Source organism: Ranitomeya variabilis, chromosome 5 (assembly GCF_051348905.1).
Source record: "Ranitomeya variabilis isolate aRanVar5 chromosome 5, aRanVar5.hap1, whole genome shotgun sequence".
Classification (NCBI taxonomy): Eukaryota; Metazoa; Chordata; class Amphibia; order Anura; family Dendrobatidae; genus Ranitomeya; species Ranitomeya variabilis.
This window is the reverse complement of record NC_135236.1, coordinates 263,944,669-263,965,636: the sequence shown is the minus strand read 5'-3', so window position 1 is coordinate 263,965,636 and position 20,968 is coordinate 263,944,669. Positions and strand designations below refer to the sequence as shown.

The following is a 20,968-nucleotide window of genomic DNA, read 5'->3' as shown; positions in this document are numbered from 1 at the left end:
ACCATGATCACATTATGTACTTGTAATCACTACCATAGATGGCAGTTGTGTGTGGCTAGTCCGACCCGTCCAGCTCTTGAACTAGCCCAGTAAGCCTCCCTTGACTATTATACAAATACTTGTGGGACAACAGGTCCCAGAACAACATTACTTAAGGCTTATAGCGCAGACTCCCTCTGCGACACATATCGGCCATTTACAACTCTGCCAGTCACTTTCACAGTTTCACCATCATTATAATCACAGATACGCCTCCAGGCATATCCCGAGGAGCACACACAGCGCCCCCTAGCTGTAACAGGGGTCACTTCTTCACAATATATATATATATATATATATATATATATATATATATATATATATATATATATATATTAGAAAAGTAATGTTAGATTACAAAACTAATAATCTAAAAGAAAAATATGTAGACAAATCTAACTTTAGAAATTGAATCCAGTTTGTCTTTCATTAAAAAAGAACAATCAAAGCTAGAGAGATGCATTATTTATTACTTTGTTCAAGGGTTGAGAATGAATTAATCCCAAGGTCTTAACTAAGACAAACAATCCTATTGAGTTTTTTTCTTGTACTTCTTGGTGGGAACACTGTGATAACGTGCAGTGCTCATAAGTGAACACAATTGAGGAGAAAACATACTGTCAAGAACCAGTACATGAAATTAACTGATAATAGATAGGCCTTGAAATGTACTATGGCCTTGAAAAGACGACTTACCTTTTATATACAATGCATATCTCATATCTTTGCAGCACAATTTGTAGAGTAAATTTTATATGAATCTCATTATCATGTGCACACACACAGACATCTCATATAATCCATGAGATTGTTATCACCAATGCAAGTAGTAATTGGTAATTGTCAATCATTTCTATAAATTTCCCATATGTTCAAAGGAATCCGTCAGTAGGATGAACCCTCCTAACTCATCTATTTAGGCATGTAGGTCATAGAAAGTTTAGAAAGTTAAATAAATGGCACTATGATGCAGTATCTGTGATCCGATGTCTTATTCCAGGGAAATCCACATTTTTTTTAATATTTACTGTAAATAAGCTGCTAAGATCTATAGGCCGGACACTGATCTGCATGAGAATCTGCCTACAGAGCTTATTTTAATGAAAAGAGGATTTACTAGTGTGAGACATATAATGACTGACAGTCTGCTCTCCTGATCTACATGTCTCATACTGGTAACTCCACCCTTCATTTAAAATAAGCTCTGGAGGCATATTCGTGGCGAAATCTCTGTCCCGCCCGTAGATCTTAGCATATTAAGAAAAATGTGGATTTATCTGATTGAAGACATTGGACTAACTAACTAATGGCATTATTCTTCTACTATTCTTCTATTTTTCTATGAGAGCTTTAAAAATGCGGTCTCCAGTGCAATCAAATGATCGCCCTTGGTCCTACTCCTGGCAACCCCAGCAAACAGCAGTGTGGGCCTGTCCCTTCAGTGGAAATGTAGTTGTATAAGGCAGCCAGCAAACAAATTGCAGTCCATTCAGTACAAGGACTGCTTGAGGCCATCAGTACAGGTAATCTTTAGTTTGGATTATAATGTGCATATGGCCAAGTAGGACAGATGGACAGGGGATGTGACCACTGCCATAAATATCTCTCTTTTCCAACTAAAATGTATAAAGCTAATCATATTTGTGTTTATGATAAATCAATGTAATAATATATGTAATGTATTTTAAAGTAAATCATTTCATTTCCTCCATTTCTTGTAGTTATTTCCCTGGTATAATCTGCAGGTTAGATCCTAAGGGCCATGGACTCCCCTGATGCTGAAGCAATCCTGGAAGTTTCCAGCGCAACCTCTCTTAAAGGTGAAGAGAGTAATAGCGGTAATAGTAATAATTGGAGAATGCCGAAATGTTAACTGTTGTCTGTATCTAATTACAGTTTAAAAAAAAAAAATTGCATAGGCAAATTAATGTTTAATTCATTTAGATGGCAGAGTCAAATATCCCGAAAATTTGGAATCTGTGAGGTAAAGCTTACTCAGTGCCTTGTGTGTAATTATCTCCACGGCTCCTTGGTCTCTCAGCCTGTAAATGTGCAAGAAGGACTGTAACAATTACCGTATATACTCGAGTATAAGCCGAGATTTTCAGCCCATTTTTTGGGGCTGAAAGTCCCCCTCTCGGCTTATACTTGAGTCATACCCAGGGGTCGGCAGGGGAGGGGGAGCGGGGGGCTGTCTAATTATACTCACCTGCTCCCGGCGTGGTCCCTGCAGGTCCCTGGCTGCCCGGCGCCCCAGCTTCTTCCTGTACTGAGCGGTCACGTGGTACCGCTCATTACAGTAATGAATATGCGGCTCCACCTCCCATAGAGGTGGAGCCGCATGTTCATTACTGTAATGAGAGGTAACGGTGACCGCTCAGTACAGGAAGAAGATGTGGCGCCGGGGAAGCAGGGACTGCACCGCGCCAGGAGCAGGTGAGTATAACGGGGAGGGGAGCACAGCACGATATTCACCTGCTCCTCGTTCCAGCCGCCGCTCCATCTTCAGCGTCTTCTGCAGTGACGCTCAGGCAGAGGGTGCGGTGACGTAGTTAGTGTGCGCCCTCTGGCTAAACGTCAGGGCAGAAGACACTGAAGATGGAGCGGCGCCGGAACGAATTCAGGTGAATATTGAAAGTGCCGGGGGCCTGAGCGACGGAGAGGTGAGTATGTGATTTTTTTTTTTTTTTTAATCGCAGCAACAGCAAATGGGGCAAGTGTCTGTATGGAGCATCTATGGGGCCATAATCAAGGTTTGTGCATCACTATATGGGGCAAATATCTTTATGGAGAATCTTATGGGGCCATAATCAACATTTGTGCAGCATTATATTGGGCAAATGTGTCTATGAAGCATCTTATGGGGTCATTATTAACCTTTATGCAGGATTATATGGGGCTCCTGATTCAATATGGATATTCAAAAACACTTAACCTACTGATGTCTCAATTAATTTTACTTTTATTGGTATCTATTTTTATTTTTGAAATTTACCCGTAGCTGCTGCATTTCCCACCCTAGGCTTATACTCGAGTCATTAAGTTTTCCCAGTTTTTTGTGGCAAAATTAGGGGGGTCGGCTTATACTCGAGTATATACGGTATGTAGGTGCTAAGGAATCTGATAGCGTGGGATAAAACCAGTCTGAGAACAAAGCTGCAGCAAAAAAGAGTATTTAGCAAAATAGAAATGCAAACAGAACTAACACAGATATTCCTGCAATTGAAACGAGGCGCACAGCACAATATAGTAAATCACAACAAACTGAATAGCACGGCGCGACCGCTAGTACGAACCAGTCCAGCAAGGATATGACGCGGGAGCGAAGAAGACACTTAAACGAGGAAGTCCAGTAAGAATATTAGTGTGAATGCACACAGTACTTAAACGCAAGAATCCACCAAAAGTGTAATGGGAATGCACACAATACTTAAATGAGGAAGTCCAGCAATAACTTGATCACACGTGCGGACAGTACTTGTTTGTGGTAGTTCAATAATACGCAGATGGTGCGTTGTGAGAATGAAGTCCTGGGAAAAAGAGGATGAGGGGAAAAAGAGAGAGAGTGCTATCTAAGCGTACCAGATGAGTAAATCTCTCTTGGTGAGAGAAGTACTACTTTAATCTTGCTCATCTGGTGAGGTTGTGCAAGGAGGCACAACACTAGGAAAAGTCTTGCAAACAAAGGTGATCCTTCCACTGGTGTGCTGCCCGTCACAGCAGTTCCAGAGGCGAGAGGAGCACCCAAGACAACCCTGGTCAGGATCCAGGAGCACACAGGAGATGGAAGGCAGCTGAACGTGGCGAGGCAGACAACCGAGTAATGAACAGCAGAAGCAGGGGGTTCTCCAGCAAACAGGCAGAAGCCCAGGAGCCAACAGCACAAAATACTCAGGCACAGGAGAACACATGACCCGGACTTAAATAATTAGGACAGACAGGAAGTTCCGTGACAGGGCGAGATACAAGACTCCATCTTGGATCAGGGCGAGCAGGCACAAAGGAAAGTCTGGAATCCTTACAAGGACATTGGATCAAGTAGATGTTCCCGCCTTCTGTCAAACTGAGCAGGAAGAGAAAGTCTGAGATCAACTGCATGTTCGATTTGTCCGAAAGCAGACACAGTGACTCTGTCGCTGATTGGGTGACGGCGTCACATGTCACCACAACCAAACGTAAGTCCTGGGACCACGAGTGCCAACACCGCGGGAACTGCGACGGCATTGCAGGTGAGTATAGGCTTTATTATTTTATGGGGGCCAAACATTTTGATCAAGAAGGGGTTGTTCTAGTAGGGACAACTCCTTTAATGTGATGACCTATTTGTGAATAGATTGTTTCCTAAACCTCTGTCTTAGGATCATTATCACATTTTACTGCCCAGAAGTTGAGACGTTCGCACTTTCAGGTACTGTGAAGCATCAAAAGGATTAATAGACTTCTTGAATGTGGTTTTGAGTATTTTGAAGGGTGCAGTTTTTAGAATGGTGTCACTTTTGGGTATTGTCTGTCACATACATAGGTCCCTAAAAGTCAATTCAAATGTGATGTGGTTTTTTTAAAAAAATGGTTTTGTAAATTTTGTTGGAAAAATTAGAAATTGCTGAACAACTTTTAACCCTTCTAACTTCCTAACAAAAACTTCTGTATCAAAAATGATGCACATGTAAAGTAGACATGTGGCAAATGTTATTTATTAACCATTCTGTGTGACATAACTCTCTGCTTTAAAGGCATAAAAATTCAAAGTTTGAACACTGTAAAATTTTCGCCAAGTTTCCAATATTTTCACAAACATCAAGTCATATTGAACAAATGTTACCACTATCATGAAGTACAATATGTCATGAAAAACTGTCTCCGAATCAGTTGGATCCGTTAAAGCTTTCCAGACTTATTACCACATAAAGTGACACTGGTTAGATTTTAAAAATTTGGCCTTGTCATTTCGCTCTGGAACTGTATGGAGGATTTGACCCCTTAGTGACAGAGGTATAAAACTTTTTATTTAGTGCTAATTTTTATTGTCTTTAGTAATAGGGCGTGGCTCACAGGACTCTGGGGCGTGTCTTTAGATGCACGCCATTAATACCCTGTGCGCTTTCCCCTTTGGTAAAAAAAACTTAAAAATTAGCACTAAATAAAAAGTCCTATATCTCTGGAACCATATGGGGATTTTTGAAAAGCAACAAAATATAATTCTCAGAGGAGCAGTGAAGGTAACAAAGATTCATATGATAGGCGATAACTTGCTGATTGCTAGGGGTCCGGTAGCTGAGTCCCCCAGCGATCCTGGGAAGTGGGGCTCTGCATCTCGTTGTGCATCGAGCGGAAGTGTGCATGCCCAGCCTCCAATCCATTCATCACATATGGTTCTGTCAAGCACTGCGCTCGGCTATATCCGCTAGACGAACTGACAATGAATAGAGACCACATATGCGCTCCTATGCTCTATTCATGATGGGGATAATTTTACTTTTGGGGGAATAACATTTTAATACTTTGTTTCCTCTTTATGTGTTATTTTGTGTATAAGCAGATCATTTTAACCATGCTTTTTACCATATTATTTTATTATATTATATTTCATTATGCGCAGAAGAGAAATTATGGACCACAGTAGCCGATGGGTCAGTTCGACTTCGAATTGACTCCTCCTGTCCACAGACACCTGTAACTGTGCATGAAATGTTTTTGGACTCAGTGGATAAATATGGCTCTCTAAATGCACTTTCAAGTAAGAAGAATGGCGTGTGGGAACATATTACGTTCAAGGAATATTATCAGCTATGTCGTCAATCTGCCAAGGCATTTCTGAAGGTGAGATTATTACAAGTGCTGTTTTTCTCTCAAGATCAGGAAAAGGGTACCTTTGGAATATGATGCCTCTCCTGCTGCATACAGCTGCTATGTATTCTCTTGTACAAAAATCGGATCCGTTTGTATCATGTTTATCAGTTGGACATACAAAAAGGAGCCTGATTCCTTTTTGTCCAGTTGCTTTCTGTTTTAAGGTTCATTTTGATACAATAAAAAATACCTATTATTAAAAGGGTTGTCTGGTCATACAGTATTGATGACCTATCTCCATGATAGGTCATTAATATCAGATTAGTTGGGGTCCAATATCTGACGTCCCCACTGATCAGCTGTTGTTTTATCTGCTACTGGCCAGATGTAAACACTTTCAACGCAGCTTCTAAGCGCTGCTCCGATCAAAGTGTTGTGTCTGCTGTTAGCCATTGCTGGCTGCTGCGGCACAGCTTTTATGCAAATGAATTGGAGCTGCGCTACACTTTGATCAAAGCTGCACTGAGCAAAAAATAGGCGGAGGAGTCAGGTACCAGATCCCCACCAATCTGCTATTGAAGACCTGTCATGTAGATAGGTCATTAATACTGTACATCCGGACAACCTTTTAAAGAAAAATGTGGTCTGAACCTACTATAACGCATTGAGAAATATATTCATGTTATAAATGTCTGTTACCAGGCAGCAAGAAATAACATTCAATTGCATGATAAACAGGGATGAGATGGACTTAAGGCCTCTACATTAGAAGCAGTGAGGGAGGCGGCTGACCGTCTACTGTTTATGGGGGTCTTGTGACTCTTCCTTGACAGATGATTTTGGGGGTCAGAAGGATCAGGTAGTTTAAGTTGAAACACCCATGCCCATTGTTCTTCCTGGATAATAATAAAGTTAATCTTACTCTCTCCACCACATACAGATCACATGTAGGGTCAGATTAGCTGGCCATACTGTATATTTGTAGAGGTAAGTTAGCAGAGATGACTCATGGCCTTTAGTGACCTATTGGTCAAAATGTATACAGACCAGACCATTCTCAATACATGTCGATGAGGATAGGTTCACACATAGTCACTGTTCTACGCTGAGCACAGCATTGGGTTTTCTATCGGAATCCCTGATGAAGCCATTCTATGAAATGGAAACCAACAGAGTCACTTATGACTCCATCGGTCCCCCTTCTTGGCAGTGTGTGTCTTTTTCAGACATCCATATTAGAGTGGACTGCCACTGTTTTGTGCACATCTGAAAAAATCAACACTGCTGGGACGGAGGCCAGATGGATTCCAAAATGACTCTGTTAACCTCATAATTATTGATGAATGCAAGTTCTCGTTACTTGAGTTTGTGTAGGTTTGTCAGGTTTGTACAGAGTATCACGGGTGACATTTTCGAGTCCCTGCGCCCGCATGTTTTGTGGCTGTTAGACAGCCACAAAACATGCGAGGATTACCTGACATACTCGGGCAACGCCCACATCTTTTGTTTTTGAAAACATTCGGGTGCAGGGACTCGAACATCTCACTTGAGCACCTGCGATACTCGGTGCACACCCGAGCAACCTACACAAACTCAAGTAACGAAAACTTGCACTCATCACTACTCATAATAGTGAATGACTCTGTATGCTTTCCATCAAAATCATGTGTCTCTAGTTTTTCGATGGAAATATATTATGTACCATATACAGTACAGACCAAAAGTTTGGACACACCTTCTCATTTAAAGATTTTTCTGTTTTTTTATGACTATGAAAATTGTACATTCACACTGAAGGCATCAAAACTATGAATTAACACATGTGGAATTATATACTTAACAAAAAAGTGCGAAACAACTGAAATTATGTCTTATTTTCTAGGTTCTTCAAAGTAGCCACCTTTTGCTTTGATGACTGCTTTGCACACTCTTGGTATTCTCTTGATGAGCTTCAAGAGGTAGTCACGGGGAATGGTTTTCACTTCATAGGTGTGCCCTGTCAGGTTTAGTAAGTGGGATTTCTTGCCTTATAAATGGGGTTGGGACTATCAGTTGTGTTGTGCAGAAGTCTGGTGGATACACAGCTGATAGTCCTACTGAATAGACTGTTAGAATTTGTATTATGGCAAGAAAAAAGCAGCTAAGTAAAGAAAAAGGAGTGGCCATCATTACTTTAAGGCTGCCGTCACACTAGCAGTATTTGGTCAGTATTTTACATCAGTATTTGTAAGCCAAAACCAGAAGTGGGTGATAAATGCAGAAGTGGTGCATATGTTTCTATTATACTTTTTCTCTAATTGTTCCACTCCTGGTTTTGGCTTACAAATACTGATGTAAAATACTGACCAAATACTGCTAGTGTGACACCGGCCTAAGAAATGAAGGTCAGTCAGTCAGAAAAATTGGGAAAACTTTGAAAGTGTCCCCAAGTGCAGTGGCAAAAACCATCAAGCGCTAAAAAGAAACTGGCTCACATGAGGACCGCACCAGTAAAGGAAGACCAAGAGTCACCTCTGCTTCTGAGGATAAGTTTATCCGAGTCACCAGCCTCAGAAATCGCAGGTTAACAGCAGCTCAGATCAGAGACCAGGTCAATGCCACACAGAGTTCTAGCAGCAGACACATCTCTACAACAACTGTTAAGAGGAGACTTTGTGCAGCAGGCGTTCATGGTAAAATAGCTGCTAGGAAACCACTGCTAAGGACAGGCAACAAGCAGAAGAGACTTGTTTGGGCTAAAGAACACAAGGAATGGACATTAGACCAGCGGAAATCTGTGCTTTGGTCTGATGAGTCTAAATTTGAGATCTGTGGTTCCATCCACCGTGTCTTTGTGCGACGCAGTAAAGGTGAACAGATGGACTCTACATGCCTGGTTCCCACCGTGAAGCATGGAGGAGGAGGTGTGATGGTGTGGGGGTGCTTTGCTGGTGACACTGTTGGGGATTTATTCAAAATTGAAGGCATACTGAACCAGCATGGCTACCACAGCATCTGTTGCCTTTGTCAGGCATTGTGTTCTATGCTACAAGCAGTGCTATATGTCTGTGTCCACGAGCATTAGTTCTACAATAAAAATATTTAGAAGGGGCTGAACAGTGTAATATGTAAAGTTGGAATATAATGCTTTACACTGCATAGTCTTCCAGTTACTGGCCAATATCTGGAATCAATTAAATATTCTCCTACTTTGAACCTGATCAAAAGTGATTTCTCCTGATTACTGTGCTTTCTGAGTGCTCCAAAAGTTTTACCCCATAGAGCCATGGTTTGCTTAGCAGAAATCGTGGAACAGCTATAGTCCTCCTTCAGATATAGTGCTACACATATCAAATCGATTACACACATTATGTACAGTATTTACAGTATGTGATCCTGTCTTAGGATAGTTAATTCTGTCTTCTAAGCCATTTGTATTTTCTATTTGCAGCTGGGATTGAAGCAATTTTATAGTGTCGGTATTCTTGGCTTTAATTCACCAGAATGGTTTATTTCAGCAGCTGGAACAGTGTTTGCTGGGTAAGTACCATTCTTTACTTTAACAGGAATCACTACAATAATGGTCAGCAGCACTGCAGGATTAGTGTTGAGCGGATTTAGCAGCAGGCATGGTACACTGTGCCACAACTATTAGATCATTTGTATTTTTTACGATAATTTTATTATTGACTGCAGTGCCTTCAGTGAATCCAAGAGGTTAATAAACCTGAATATTTAAAAAAGTGAGGTTTTGTCTTTCTTATAAGAATAGCTACAGTGGGGGAAAGAAGTATTTGATACACTGCCGATTTGCAAGTTTTCCCAAGTACAAAGAAGGGAAAAGTCTGAAATTTTTATCGTACCCACACTTCATCTGTGAGAGACAGAATCGTAAAAAAAAAAATCCAGAAAATCACACTGCATGATTTTTTACATAATTAATTTGCATTTTATTGCATGAAATAAGTATTTGATGCAATAGAAAAGCAGAACTTAATATTTGGTACAAAAACTGTTTGCAATTACAGAGGTCAGACGATTCCTGTACCTCTTGACCAAGTTTGCACACTCTGCAGCAGGGATTTTGGCCCACTCCTCCTTTCAGATCTTCTCCAGATCTTTCAAGTTTCGTGGCTGTCATTGGGCAATGTTGAGTCTCAGCTCCCTCCAAAGATTTTCTATTGGATTCAGGTTTAGCTAGGCCACTCCTTGAAATGCTTCTTACAGAGCCACTCCTTAGTTGCCCTGGCTGTGTGTTTTGGGTTATTGCCATCCTGAAAGACCCAGCCATGACATATCTTCAATTCTCTTAGTGTGGGAAGAAGGTTGTTGGCCAAAAAATTGAGATAAATGACCTCATCCATCTTCCCTTCAATACGGTGTAGTCATCCTGTCCCCTTTGCAGAAAAGCACATCCAAAGTGTGATGTTTCCCCCACTATGCTTCACGGTTGGGACTGTGTTCTTGGGGTTGAACTCATCCTTCTTCTTCCTCCAAACACTGCGAGTGGAGGTGGTACAAAAAAGTTTTATTTTGGTGTCATGCGTGCCTTGCAGGATTTTAATCCATGACAATGTAGTGTTTGTACAGGTAATGTTTGAAACTGTTGTCCCAGCTCTTTTCAGGTCATTGACCTAGTTCTCCCATGTAGTTCTTGGTTGATTTCTGACCTTTCTCAGAATCATCCTTACCCCACGAGGCGAGATGTTGCAGAGAGCCCCAGACTGAGGAAGATTGACAGTCATCTTGTGTTTCTTCCATTTTCTAATAATTGTTCTAATAGTCATTGCCTTCTCACCAATCTGACTTCCTATGGTCCTGCAGCCCACCCCAGCCTTAGGCATGTCTACAATTTTGTCTCCGCATGTCTACAATTTTGTCTCTGGTGTCTTTAGACAGTTCTTTGGTCTTGCCATGGTAGAGAGGTTGGAGTGTGATTGATAGAGTGTGAACATACAAAAACACATACAGACATACCTCGCTCCCATTCCTCTGCGCTCTGCTCCGGTCTCCAAGACTCCACTTCTAATGGCTTTCACGTACATGCTAGTGCGATGACGTCACAGCAGAGGCGACGTGAGCTCCCCTGGAGTTTCGCTGCCATTCTGTATCATCGGCGGTGCAGTGACAGGAAAGCTCCATGCTGAGATATGTGCGTTATAATGAGGGTAATCTGGCGATGAACCCCCCCAGAGCCACGGGCCCCGGGCGGTAGCCCAGATTGCCTTCATTATAATCTGCCTATGAAAGAAGAAGAAGAAATATCTTTGCATGGTTGTCAAAAATATTTTCATATCGACAATTGAATTCTTCTAAACAAGTTTCAGCTTCATTTACAAAATAAGAAACATTCTTCCTGGTACATGGCACATTTTACTTAGTAATTTATCTCTGGACACACCAAAACTCTACCAACTATGCATGTCATAGACACAATGTAGCATAAACTATCAAGTCTCTGCAATTATCTGGCCTTATTTATACACAAACAGCCTTTGTATTGTTCTTTCCTCACGATGGACTCAAAGCTCCTCATACGTACAGGCGCACTATCAGCTCAGATTTTTTTCTAGTTCTCTTTCATTATCATAGGTTAGCACTCCAAAGCTCAGCAACCTGCAGCACTCGGGCTGTTGTGAAACTACAACTCCCAGCATGCCATGACAGCTGCCGGAAGTACTGCAGATCGCTGGCGCCTACCCTACAGATGCAGGATGGAATGCTGCTTCTCTGGTTGTGTGATGTCTATAGTTAATATACATAACTTGTGATTTCTGAAGGAATGCAGCATAGTATGCTAAAGGTGTATTCCCATTTCAAAAATGAGTATTATTAGATAATTCTTCTAGTTTTGCAATTTACTGCTTCGTAACATTTTTGCCCATTCTTGACATATTAACACTTTTGTTTACAGCTTGTTGCCTTGGAGACCGACCACCATTGCTGGAAAGCATTGCATAATCAGTGCTTACAAGCTCTTTTCTATTGAACTTTTTGTTTTGACGATCTCTAGAATCTCTGGAACGTGTTGTTTCATCTGCTCGGGACCCACGCTAGTCTCACGTACTCAGTCCTCTTTAGGCCTGTTATCTTCTGCTTTACCAGCTCTTGGGTTTGTGGCACAACATCCTTCCCAAGGACCCTTATCCAGGAGACCGCTATGTCTCGTCGGAAATGTCTCTTCAGAATCTCACTATCCCTACCCCTTGCTATACTCTTACTATGGCTCACCCATTAGGCAGTTATGTCCACTTTTAACTACAAAGGCTTTCTCACTAACTTGCTGAAAGCAGTCACTTCCCCTAACACTAATCCTATCCCTATGGACTAGTCCCAAACAATAACTGTCTCTGACCCTGCAGTATGTTGCTGGGCAGACTTAACCTTTCAGACAGTGCTATGCAAACCTTAACACCTATCTCTATCATGCATTACTTTACTATATATTAAAATACCTTACATTATCACATATTTTATTATTTCTTACCAGCATTATCTATAACACTGCTGCACACTATGCATATTATACATCACATTACAATACAAAACAGTTCACATTACATCACAATAACACATTTCAACAATGAATTTGTCTCTTCAAGGGGTAAACGTTAGCAGCATGTCCATATCCTTACATATACACACTGGAGATTCTGAATATGGCAGGTCTACCTACCTGCATTCCATGATAAAGTCATATGAATGTCACAAGTCATAGTGCACGACTCGTTAAAGGGTTGATTGTGACTTGTAGGATGGCTACTTCCAACAGGTGGCGCTATAGAGTTAAGTCCTCTTTTTCTCTGAAGAGGCAATTTGCATATTATATTTCCCAGAGGAGCATTGCACGGCGAATAAGCCTCCTTACCTTGACAAGTCAGAGCTGGTATGTCACTCTCCATAAAGAGAAACCTTACCCATAGACCCCAGTCCAGAGCCTCTCACCTAGCCAAATTAGTTCTCATGCTTTGCACTGACGAGGGCCAACAGCCCGAAACACCGTGTCTGCGAATTGAGATGCTGATTTGGCTTTTATCCTAAGTCATATTGCACGACTCGTTAGAGGGCTGATTGTGACTTGTAGGATCGCTACTTCCAACAGGTGGCGCTATAGAGTTTAAGTCCTCTTTTTCTCTGAAGAGGCAATTTGCATATGAATGGTTAGACATCAGCGGTATCTAATATCTTCAGTGTCTTTTATGGATACTAGAAAATGTAATTTTATTGTCTTAGTTAATATACTTTTATCTCACAGTCCGTTCTCCTACTATTTTATAATGACAAGCGTATGAAGCTTATGCGCACACCAGAACTTTTAGAATAATTTTTTTATTTGGCCAAGTACACAAAGCCATAATCAGTTGTGAAAAGCTTTAATTAATGAATGTTGCTTCATGCAGGCATAGAATATATTTCTTTCTCACTTTATGCTTAGGGGAATTACAACTGGGATTTATTCAACCAACTCCCCTGAAGCTTGCCATTATGTTGCAAATGACTGCAGAGCAAACGTTATTGTGGTTGAAAATCACAAACAGTTGGAGAAGATTTTACAGGTAAACACAATTTTCATCCCGTTTCTTCATCCTATTCAAATAATCATGGCCATTCCACTACACTTTCAGAAAGAGGCAGCAAATGCATGGTTGGCGCAAATGTTTAAAAGAAACAGTGACCAGAGAAACAAAGATATTCAGTAAGGCTGGGTTCACATTTGGCAACAGATTCCAAGATGAGCGCTGTCAATCAACATAAGCTAAAAAGTGAACGATGGTAATTGAGGGGGTGCAACTGAGTCTGTATGACTTTTATAGGGGCTTCCCACGGTGAGCTTTCGGTGAGTTTTTCATGCTGAAGAATTTCTGCACCACTGTCATGTAGATTACAACACTTGCGGTTTTTCATTGCCTTTTTGTGATCGCGTTTTTATCTCATTTCTTACTCTGCGCTTTTTTTTTCTCTTTTTGATGGTGTGTCATTCTTTGCATAAAGTTGCTTTGTTTTTGACATACTTAGGTGCGGATTACGTTATTGATGCGTTTCCACGGTGGATTTTCTGCATCTAATGAAAATCTATGGGGAAAATCTGCACATAAAACTCAGTGTATCCCCAAGAGAGATTAAAGGGAACCTGTCACCCCCCCCCCCCCCCAGGCGTTTGACACTAAAAGAGCCAATTTGTACAGCAGTAATGCTGCATTCTGACAAGGTGGCTCTTTTAGTTCTGGGTGCTGTAACTGCAGAAATAATCCGTTTTGTAATTTGTCAGAAAATACCTTTCTTCAGTCCTGGAGGCAGGCCTTTCCCCCCTGCTGCAGACGCCACACAGCCGTCACTCAAGTCTTCTTGGCGCCGGGCGCCGCCTCCTCACCGCTGTTTTGAAATGAGCCGGCGCCTGCGCTCTTTTGTCCTGCCTTGAGCAGGCGCAGTGAGCGCTGCCCGTCCTCTGTGCTCATATGCAGTCAGCATGCCGCCCTGCTTGTGATTCCCCGCCTCGCAGTGTCTTCTGATTTATTCACATTGCGGGGCTGGGATTCCCAGGCAGGGCGGCCGCACAGGCGCAATCAGCTAGACTGCATATGAGGACAGACGGGCAGCGCTCACTGCGCCTGCCCAAGGCAGGAGAAAAGAGCGCAGGCGCCGGCTATTTTCAAAAGATTACACTCTTTTGTGTGGCTGGTCATATTCATGAGTATTGGAATGTCTTGACTTTTGTTTTAAGCAGTTGATAAAACCTTATTAAGAACAGAAATTAATTTATTCACAGATATGGGAAAAGTTGCCACATCTTAAAGCTGTTGTGCAATATACAGGCAGTTTACAAGTCAAGCGCTCAGATCTATACACGGTATGTCATAAATGCAGGTTTCACCAAGGACATCAAGTTCAGACCTTTGGTTGGCAGTAAACAATATCAACATTTATGTCTATACCTGTACTCACCCTTTACTTCAGGAGGTAAAAGAGAGACGTCTTAAGTTGTTCTATGATGTACACTGCATAGCCACAGTACATGTAAGAGATCACAAATGTATACATAGTCTATGATCCCTGAATCATCACATTGTACCCCTTTGTCTATAGCCGATTGGTGGCTGTTTAACGGCCTGGATCAGCCATTTATAAAAGAGCACACGTCTTACAAATCTATATGCAAGCCAATCAGAGGCCATTTACTGACCTTGTTAGAGAGGATGACGAACATTGTACGGGCACAGATCGATCTTTAATACAATATTCATGTAGAATATTATGTACTGATCACTTTTAAACTGGTTTAACAGTCATCACACACATGAACACACATTTCGCTCATTTATCACCTTATCGTCAGCCTGTGCATATGTCTATATTGACTTGTTTAAATTACAGTATAGTAGATGTAATATATACAAGATTCCATTAATCCCTTAACACACCGTGATGGATATAGCTATAATGGAGCCATTCAGAGTGTGTGGAGCAAACTTAGGATCTGAGCCTGCTGCACACACGCAATTCGCCATCCATGTTATAGCACCACTCCAGCATTACCGTAATATGTCATTAATCTACGTTCCCTGCCCCTAGTCTTATACTTACCAGCCTCCGTCTTCAACTCTGGAAGCTCCGGTCAGTCTTCTGCAGGTTGTGACCTTTACAAATGGCTCCAGTGTTTGCTGGGTTGAGCCGGATGTCACAACTCAATGTAAGACTGTGAGAGGCAGAACGAGGCCTTCATAGATTTACATTGAGAGCTTACTTGGCCATTATGTCTAACTTCCGGTGACTCAGGAGTTGCGGTCACAAGATGGCGGAATGGGACCAGAGCGGCACCAGGAAGAGCAGAAGACAGCAACCGGTAAGTATAATACTAGATCAAGGACCTTATGTTAGTGGCACCACTACTGCGCTGAAATAAAAAAACATTGGAGTGGTGATTTAAATAGCCAGCCTCTGCTTATAAAATCAGGAGCTGGAACTAAGCTCTGTCTGTGGCTGTTAACCATTTAGATGCCGCTGTCAATCCCTGATCTCTCCCGCGATCATTGGGCACCAATGGTTAAAATGGTAACTTGTTGAAGGTGTCTGGTTGCTGCCATCTTGGTACTCCTATGATGACATCCACAAGCCGGGCATCATAGGAGTCCATGATTCACACCATATACTGAAATACACTTTTATTTCAGTATGTGATATAAGCAATCAAACAATCGCAGGTCAAAGTCCATTTAAAGGACTAACAAATGGAGTAAATAATAAAAAAAATGTTTAAAAAATATAATTCAAATCACCCAGCTTTTCCCCATCAAATATGAAGAAAATAGAAAAATAATATTTTGTATCGCCATATTCTTAAAAGTCTGGTCTATCAAAATTAAAAATTAACTAACCCATAAAGGATACACTATAAGGAAAAATATAAATCAAAATGCCAGAATTACAATTTATTTGTTCACCATACCTCCCAAAAATACAGATCAAAATGTCATACTGTATATATCCCAAAATAGTATTAATAAACCGTCCTCCCAGAAACCAATTTTTTTTTTCAAATTTCTGATTTTTTCATAATTTAAATAAAAATAATATTTACAGAATGTAAGTCTGGCATCAGTTCGTAATTGTACTGACTGGGAGAGTAATATTTCTAAGTCACTTTTACCTTTCAATAAATTTTGTAAAAAAAAAAAGAAATGGCGGAATTATTTTTTCACCATTTTATCCTAATTAGATTTTTTTATACCCAATTTTTAATACATTGTATGGCAAAATGAATGTTGTTACTCAAAACTACAACTCATTTGTCAAAAAGAACAAGCCATCAAGCAGCGGTGTAGATGGAGAAACAGAAAAATCATGACTCTTGGAAGAAGGGGAGGAGAAAAGAAAAGAACAAAACGCAAAAATTGCCTGGTCCTTAAGGGGTTATTATTATTATTATTATTATTATTATTATTATTATTATTATTATTATTTTTATTATAGCACCATTTCTTCCATGGCGTTTTACATGTGAAAAGGGATATACATAACAAAAACAATTACAACCAAAGGGGTTAATGGGAAATACACTGTACTGCATGTAAGATGTACCAAGTCATGTATACATTGTAACACCAAATACTAGGGAACATAGAGTATATAAATAAGATATATCACCTTTTATAAGGTACTCCTCAGTAATTCTGCTTTTTATGATATTCTAGTGGAAAGAGTTTATGGAACTGGGAAATGACATCAGTGATGAGCACCTGGAGGACATCCTACAATCACAGAAACCCAACCAATGCTGTGTCCTAATCTATACCTCAGGGACCACTGGAAACCCAAAAGGAGTGATGCTAAGTCATGATAATGTATGCAGAAGATGATGACAGACCCTAAGCTGTGGCACAAAGTTTGATTTTTCAGCCTGAGATCCATAGTGCATAGTACTGAGCAGTATTTCACAATGAGATTTTACCAACATGTTGGAGAATCCCATCGTGGTGACCTAATTCTTCCCTTTTCTATCAGATTCCGACTTCACTATAGGGAGGTCCTGAGAATGATTATACCAAATTTTATATGTCAAATGCGATGCATCGCTACATATATACAGTATATGGCATCTGATCATACTTTTAATGAACCATGTATCTCTTTAAGTCCGTCTTACGGAATGTCAGACAGCCTGACTGTCCTTCATTTACAGACATAATAGATATATTTGGCCGAGCTGAATGTGCAACTTGAGGATATGAAAAAGCTGAGAAATGTGCAAACATCAGAAAATCAGAAAATGTAGTCTCTAGCCTTTCATTACATAAATAATTGTGGGCAGTAACACATCACAAATGTTACAAAGGTAATTTACGTTATAGGACCTTTTTTAATGAATGTTTATGAGAGGGCAAGAAGACTAAAGCTGGTCAATTTGGCCAATATTGTCAAAGTGGATTGACCATTTAATGTGTATGGGGCATCAGGGGAGAGAAGGAATGGGCAGTTAGAGTGTAAAAAGCTGATCCTTACGTTTCAGCAAGAAATAAGCTGCTGCCAGTGATGTCTGCCAGCAGCTTTTTCCTCTTTTTTATTGACAACACATGAGCACTCGACCAAGTCTACACGTGTATGGGAGAGTCAGGGGAGCGTTTGCCTAAAGCTGTATGGGCACTTTTAGGGCTTATGCACACATAACAGTCCAGAGGTTGATGCCTTTATGGCAGTGTCCATTGGCTATATGGCTTTATAATATGGAGTCATACAGCCTCAGTGCACTGATGTCCAGGTTTTGTTGAGCACTATATGTATAGGCATATTCTGCTCTGGAAGCAATGAGAGTTTTTTATAAGCTACAGAAAAAAATTAGAGTACATGGGGTAGAAAAAGGTAGGAAAATAGCCCAATGGAATGAAGCAAAACCAGATGGCTAATTGCATTAGAGTAAAATATCCTTCATATAGTCTAAAGTGATACAGAAAGAGTATGCGGAAAGAGATTATACATCTTCTGAAATTTGATCGAGAAACATTACATTTATATGATAGAGGAAAGATAACAATGCATTATTCTCACACAGATCACCTGGACAGCAGCTCACGCCAGTCGTGCCGGAGACATGCAGCCTGCAGAAGTCCAACAAGAGTCTATTGTCAGTTACCTGCCACTTAGTCACATCGCGGCTCAAATCTATGACCTGTGGACAGGAATCAAGTGGGGAGAACATGTGTACTTTGCAAATCCCGATGCTCTAAAGGTATTATGTGTATGTATTTTAAGTAGTGATGAGCGAAGGTGTTATAGGATACGGTGTTATCGAGCATGCTCGGGTGCTAACCCAGTGACTTTGGCGTGCTCAAATAATATGTTCCGCGCGTCTGCATGTCTCACAGCTGATTGACAGCTGCAGCACATGCAGGGATCGCCTAACAAACAGCCAATCCCTGAATGTGTTCTGTTATGATCCGGTGACCGTGGAGCCGCATGAGAGACTTTCTCAGGAGTAGGTGGTACCTGTACTGACCGCAAACCCTAAACTAACACCGCAACTAGAAGTAGCCGTGGGATGTACTGTCATGATTCCCCAATGGCATGGGAACATCAGAAACACAAAAATAACAGACTAGCTCTCGGGTGATGGAAACTCAAGCTGACCGTGACCTAAATCTACCACACAACTGACAGTAGCCAGGGAGCATTCCTACGGCTGCCTAGATGCCACGCGCCAGCCGGAGAACTAACTACGCCTGGAAGAGGAAGGAACAGACCTGGCTTACCTCTAGAGAAATTCCCCAAAGATGATAGTAGCCCCCACGTATATTAACGGTGAGTTCAGAAGAAAGGACATACACAGTATGAAGGTAGATTTAGCAAAGCGAGGTCCACTTACTAGATAGAGGAAGGATACAAAAGAGGACTTCACGGTCAGCTGAAAAACCCTTTCAAAAACCCATCCTGAAATTACTTTAAGACTCCTGTGTCAACTCATGACACAGGAGTGGCAATTTCAGTCCACAAGAGCTTCCAGTAACAGGAAATGACAAAACTGTAAACTGGACAAGAAATACAAAACAATAAGGACAAGAGTCCACTTAGCTGATCAGCAGACTAGTAGCAGGAACATGCAACTGAATGACTCAGGTTACAATGATGACCGGCAAGGAAGTGACTGGAGAGCAAGGCTAAATAGGGAACTCCCAAAACTGATGGAAGCAGGTGAGCTGAGGCAGAAAAGCACACACAAGTCTCCAGTACCACCAGCCACCACCAGGGGAGCCAAAAAGCGGATCACAACAGTACCCCCCCCTTAAGGAGGGGGCACCAAACCCTCACAAGAACCGCCAGGGCGACCTGGATGAGCCCTATGAAAGGCACGAACCAAATCCGAGGCATGAACATCAGAGGCAGTTACCCAAGAATTATCTTCCTGACCATAGCCCTTCCATTTAACCAGGTACTGGAGTCTCCGCCTGGAAATACGGGAGTCCAAGATCTTCTCTATAACGTACTCCAATTCACCCTCAACCAGCACAGGAGCAGGAGGCTCAGCAGAAGGAACCACCGGCACCTCGTATCTCCGCAACAACGACCGATGGAACACATTATGGATAGCGAAAGATGCCGGAAGGTCCAAACGAAAGGAAACAGGGTTAATAATCTCCAAAATCCTATAGGGACCGATGAACCGAGGCTTAAATTTAGGAGAAGAAACCCTCATTGGGACAAAACGGGAAGACAACCACACCAAGTCCCCAACACGAAGGCGAGGACCAACCCGATGCCGGCGGTTAGCAAACCGCTGAGTCCTCTCCTGGGACAAACCCAAATTGTCCACCACCTGTTCCCAAATCCGATACAACCGATCCACCACAGCATCCACTCCAGGACAATCCGAAGACTCCACCTGACCAGAAGAAAAACGGGGATGAAACCCCGAATTGCAAAAGAAAGGGGAAACCAAAGTGGCAGAACTGGCCCGATTATTAAGAGCAAACTCCGCCAACGGCAAAAAGGCAACCCAATCATCCTGATCCGCAGACACAAAACACCTCAAATACGTCTCCAAAGTTTGATTAGTTCGCTCCGTCTGGCCATTAGTCTGAGGATGGAAGGCAGACGAAAAAGACAAATCAATGCCCAACCTGGCACAGAATGCCCGCCAAAATCTAGAAACGAACTGGGTACCCCTATCAGAAACGATATTTTCAGGAATACCATGCAAGCGAACCACATTTTGAAAAAACAAAGGAACCAACTCAGACGAGGAAGGCAACTTCGGCAATGGCACCAAATGAACCATCTTAGAAAAACGGTCACACACCACCCAGATAACAGACATCCTCTGAGAGACAGGAAGATCAGAAATAAAGTCCATCGAGATGTGCGTCCAAGGTATCTTCGGAATAGGCAAGGGCAACAACAACCCGCTAGCCCTGGAACAACAAGGCTTGGCCAGAGCACACACATCACAAGACTGCACAAAAACACGCACATCACGAGACAGAGATGGCCACCAGAAGGATCTAGCCACCAAATCCCTGGTACCAAAAATTCCAGGATGACCCGCCAGCGTAGAAGAATGAACCTCCGAGATGACTCTACTGGTCCAATCATCAGGAACAAACAGTCTACCAGGTGGACAGCGATCAGGTCTATCCGCCTGAAACTCTTGCAAAGCACGTCGCAGATCTGGGGA

The 20,968-nt window shown here is 41.7% G+C and overlaps 1 protein-coding gene across 2 annotated transcripts in view; it reads left to right on the top strand.

The window, feature by feature from the left end:
• Window positions 1-20,968, top strand: part of ACSBG1 (acyl-CoA synthetase bubblegum family member 1) — a 110,841-nt gene that overhangs the window by 16,627 nt on the left and 73,246 nt on the right. The window contains exons 3-9 of one of the 2 annotated variants that reach the window (XM_077264209.1): window positions 1,761-1,877; window positions 5,639-5,859; window positions 9,260-9,348; window positions 13,244-13,364; window positions 14,576-14,656; window positions 16,998-17,147; window positions 18,353-18,529. In XM_077264209.1, the coding sequence (XP_077120324.1) occupies window positions 1,802-1,877; window positions 5,639-5,859; window positions 9,260-9,348; window positions 13,244-13,364; window positions 14,576-14,656; window positions 16,998-17,147; window positions 18,353-18,529 (915 nt within the window). In that variant the 5' untranslated portion in view covers window positions 1,761-1,801. The remainder of the gene's footprint in view (window positions 1-1,760; window positions 1,878-5,638; window positions 5,860-9,259; window positions 9,349-13,243; window positions 13,365-14,575; window positions 14,657-16,997; window positions 17,148-18,352; window positions 18,530-20,968) is intronic. The other variant, XM_077264211.1, reaches the window with a different exon arrangement.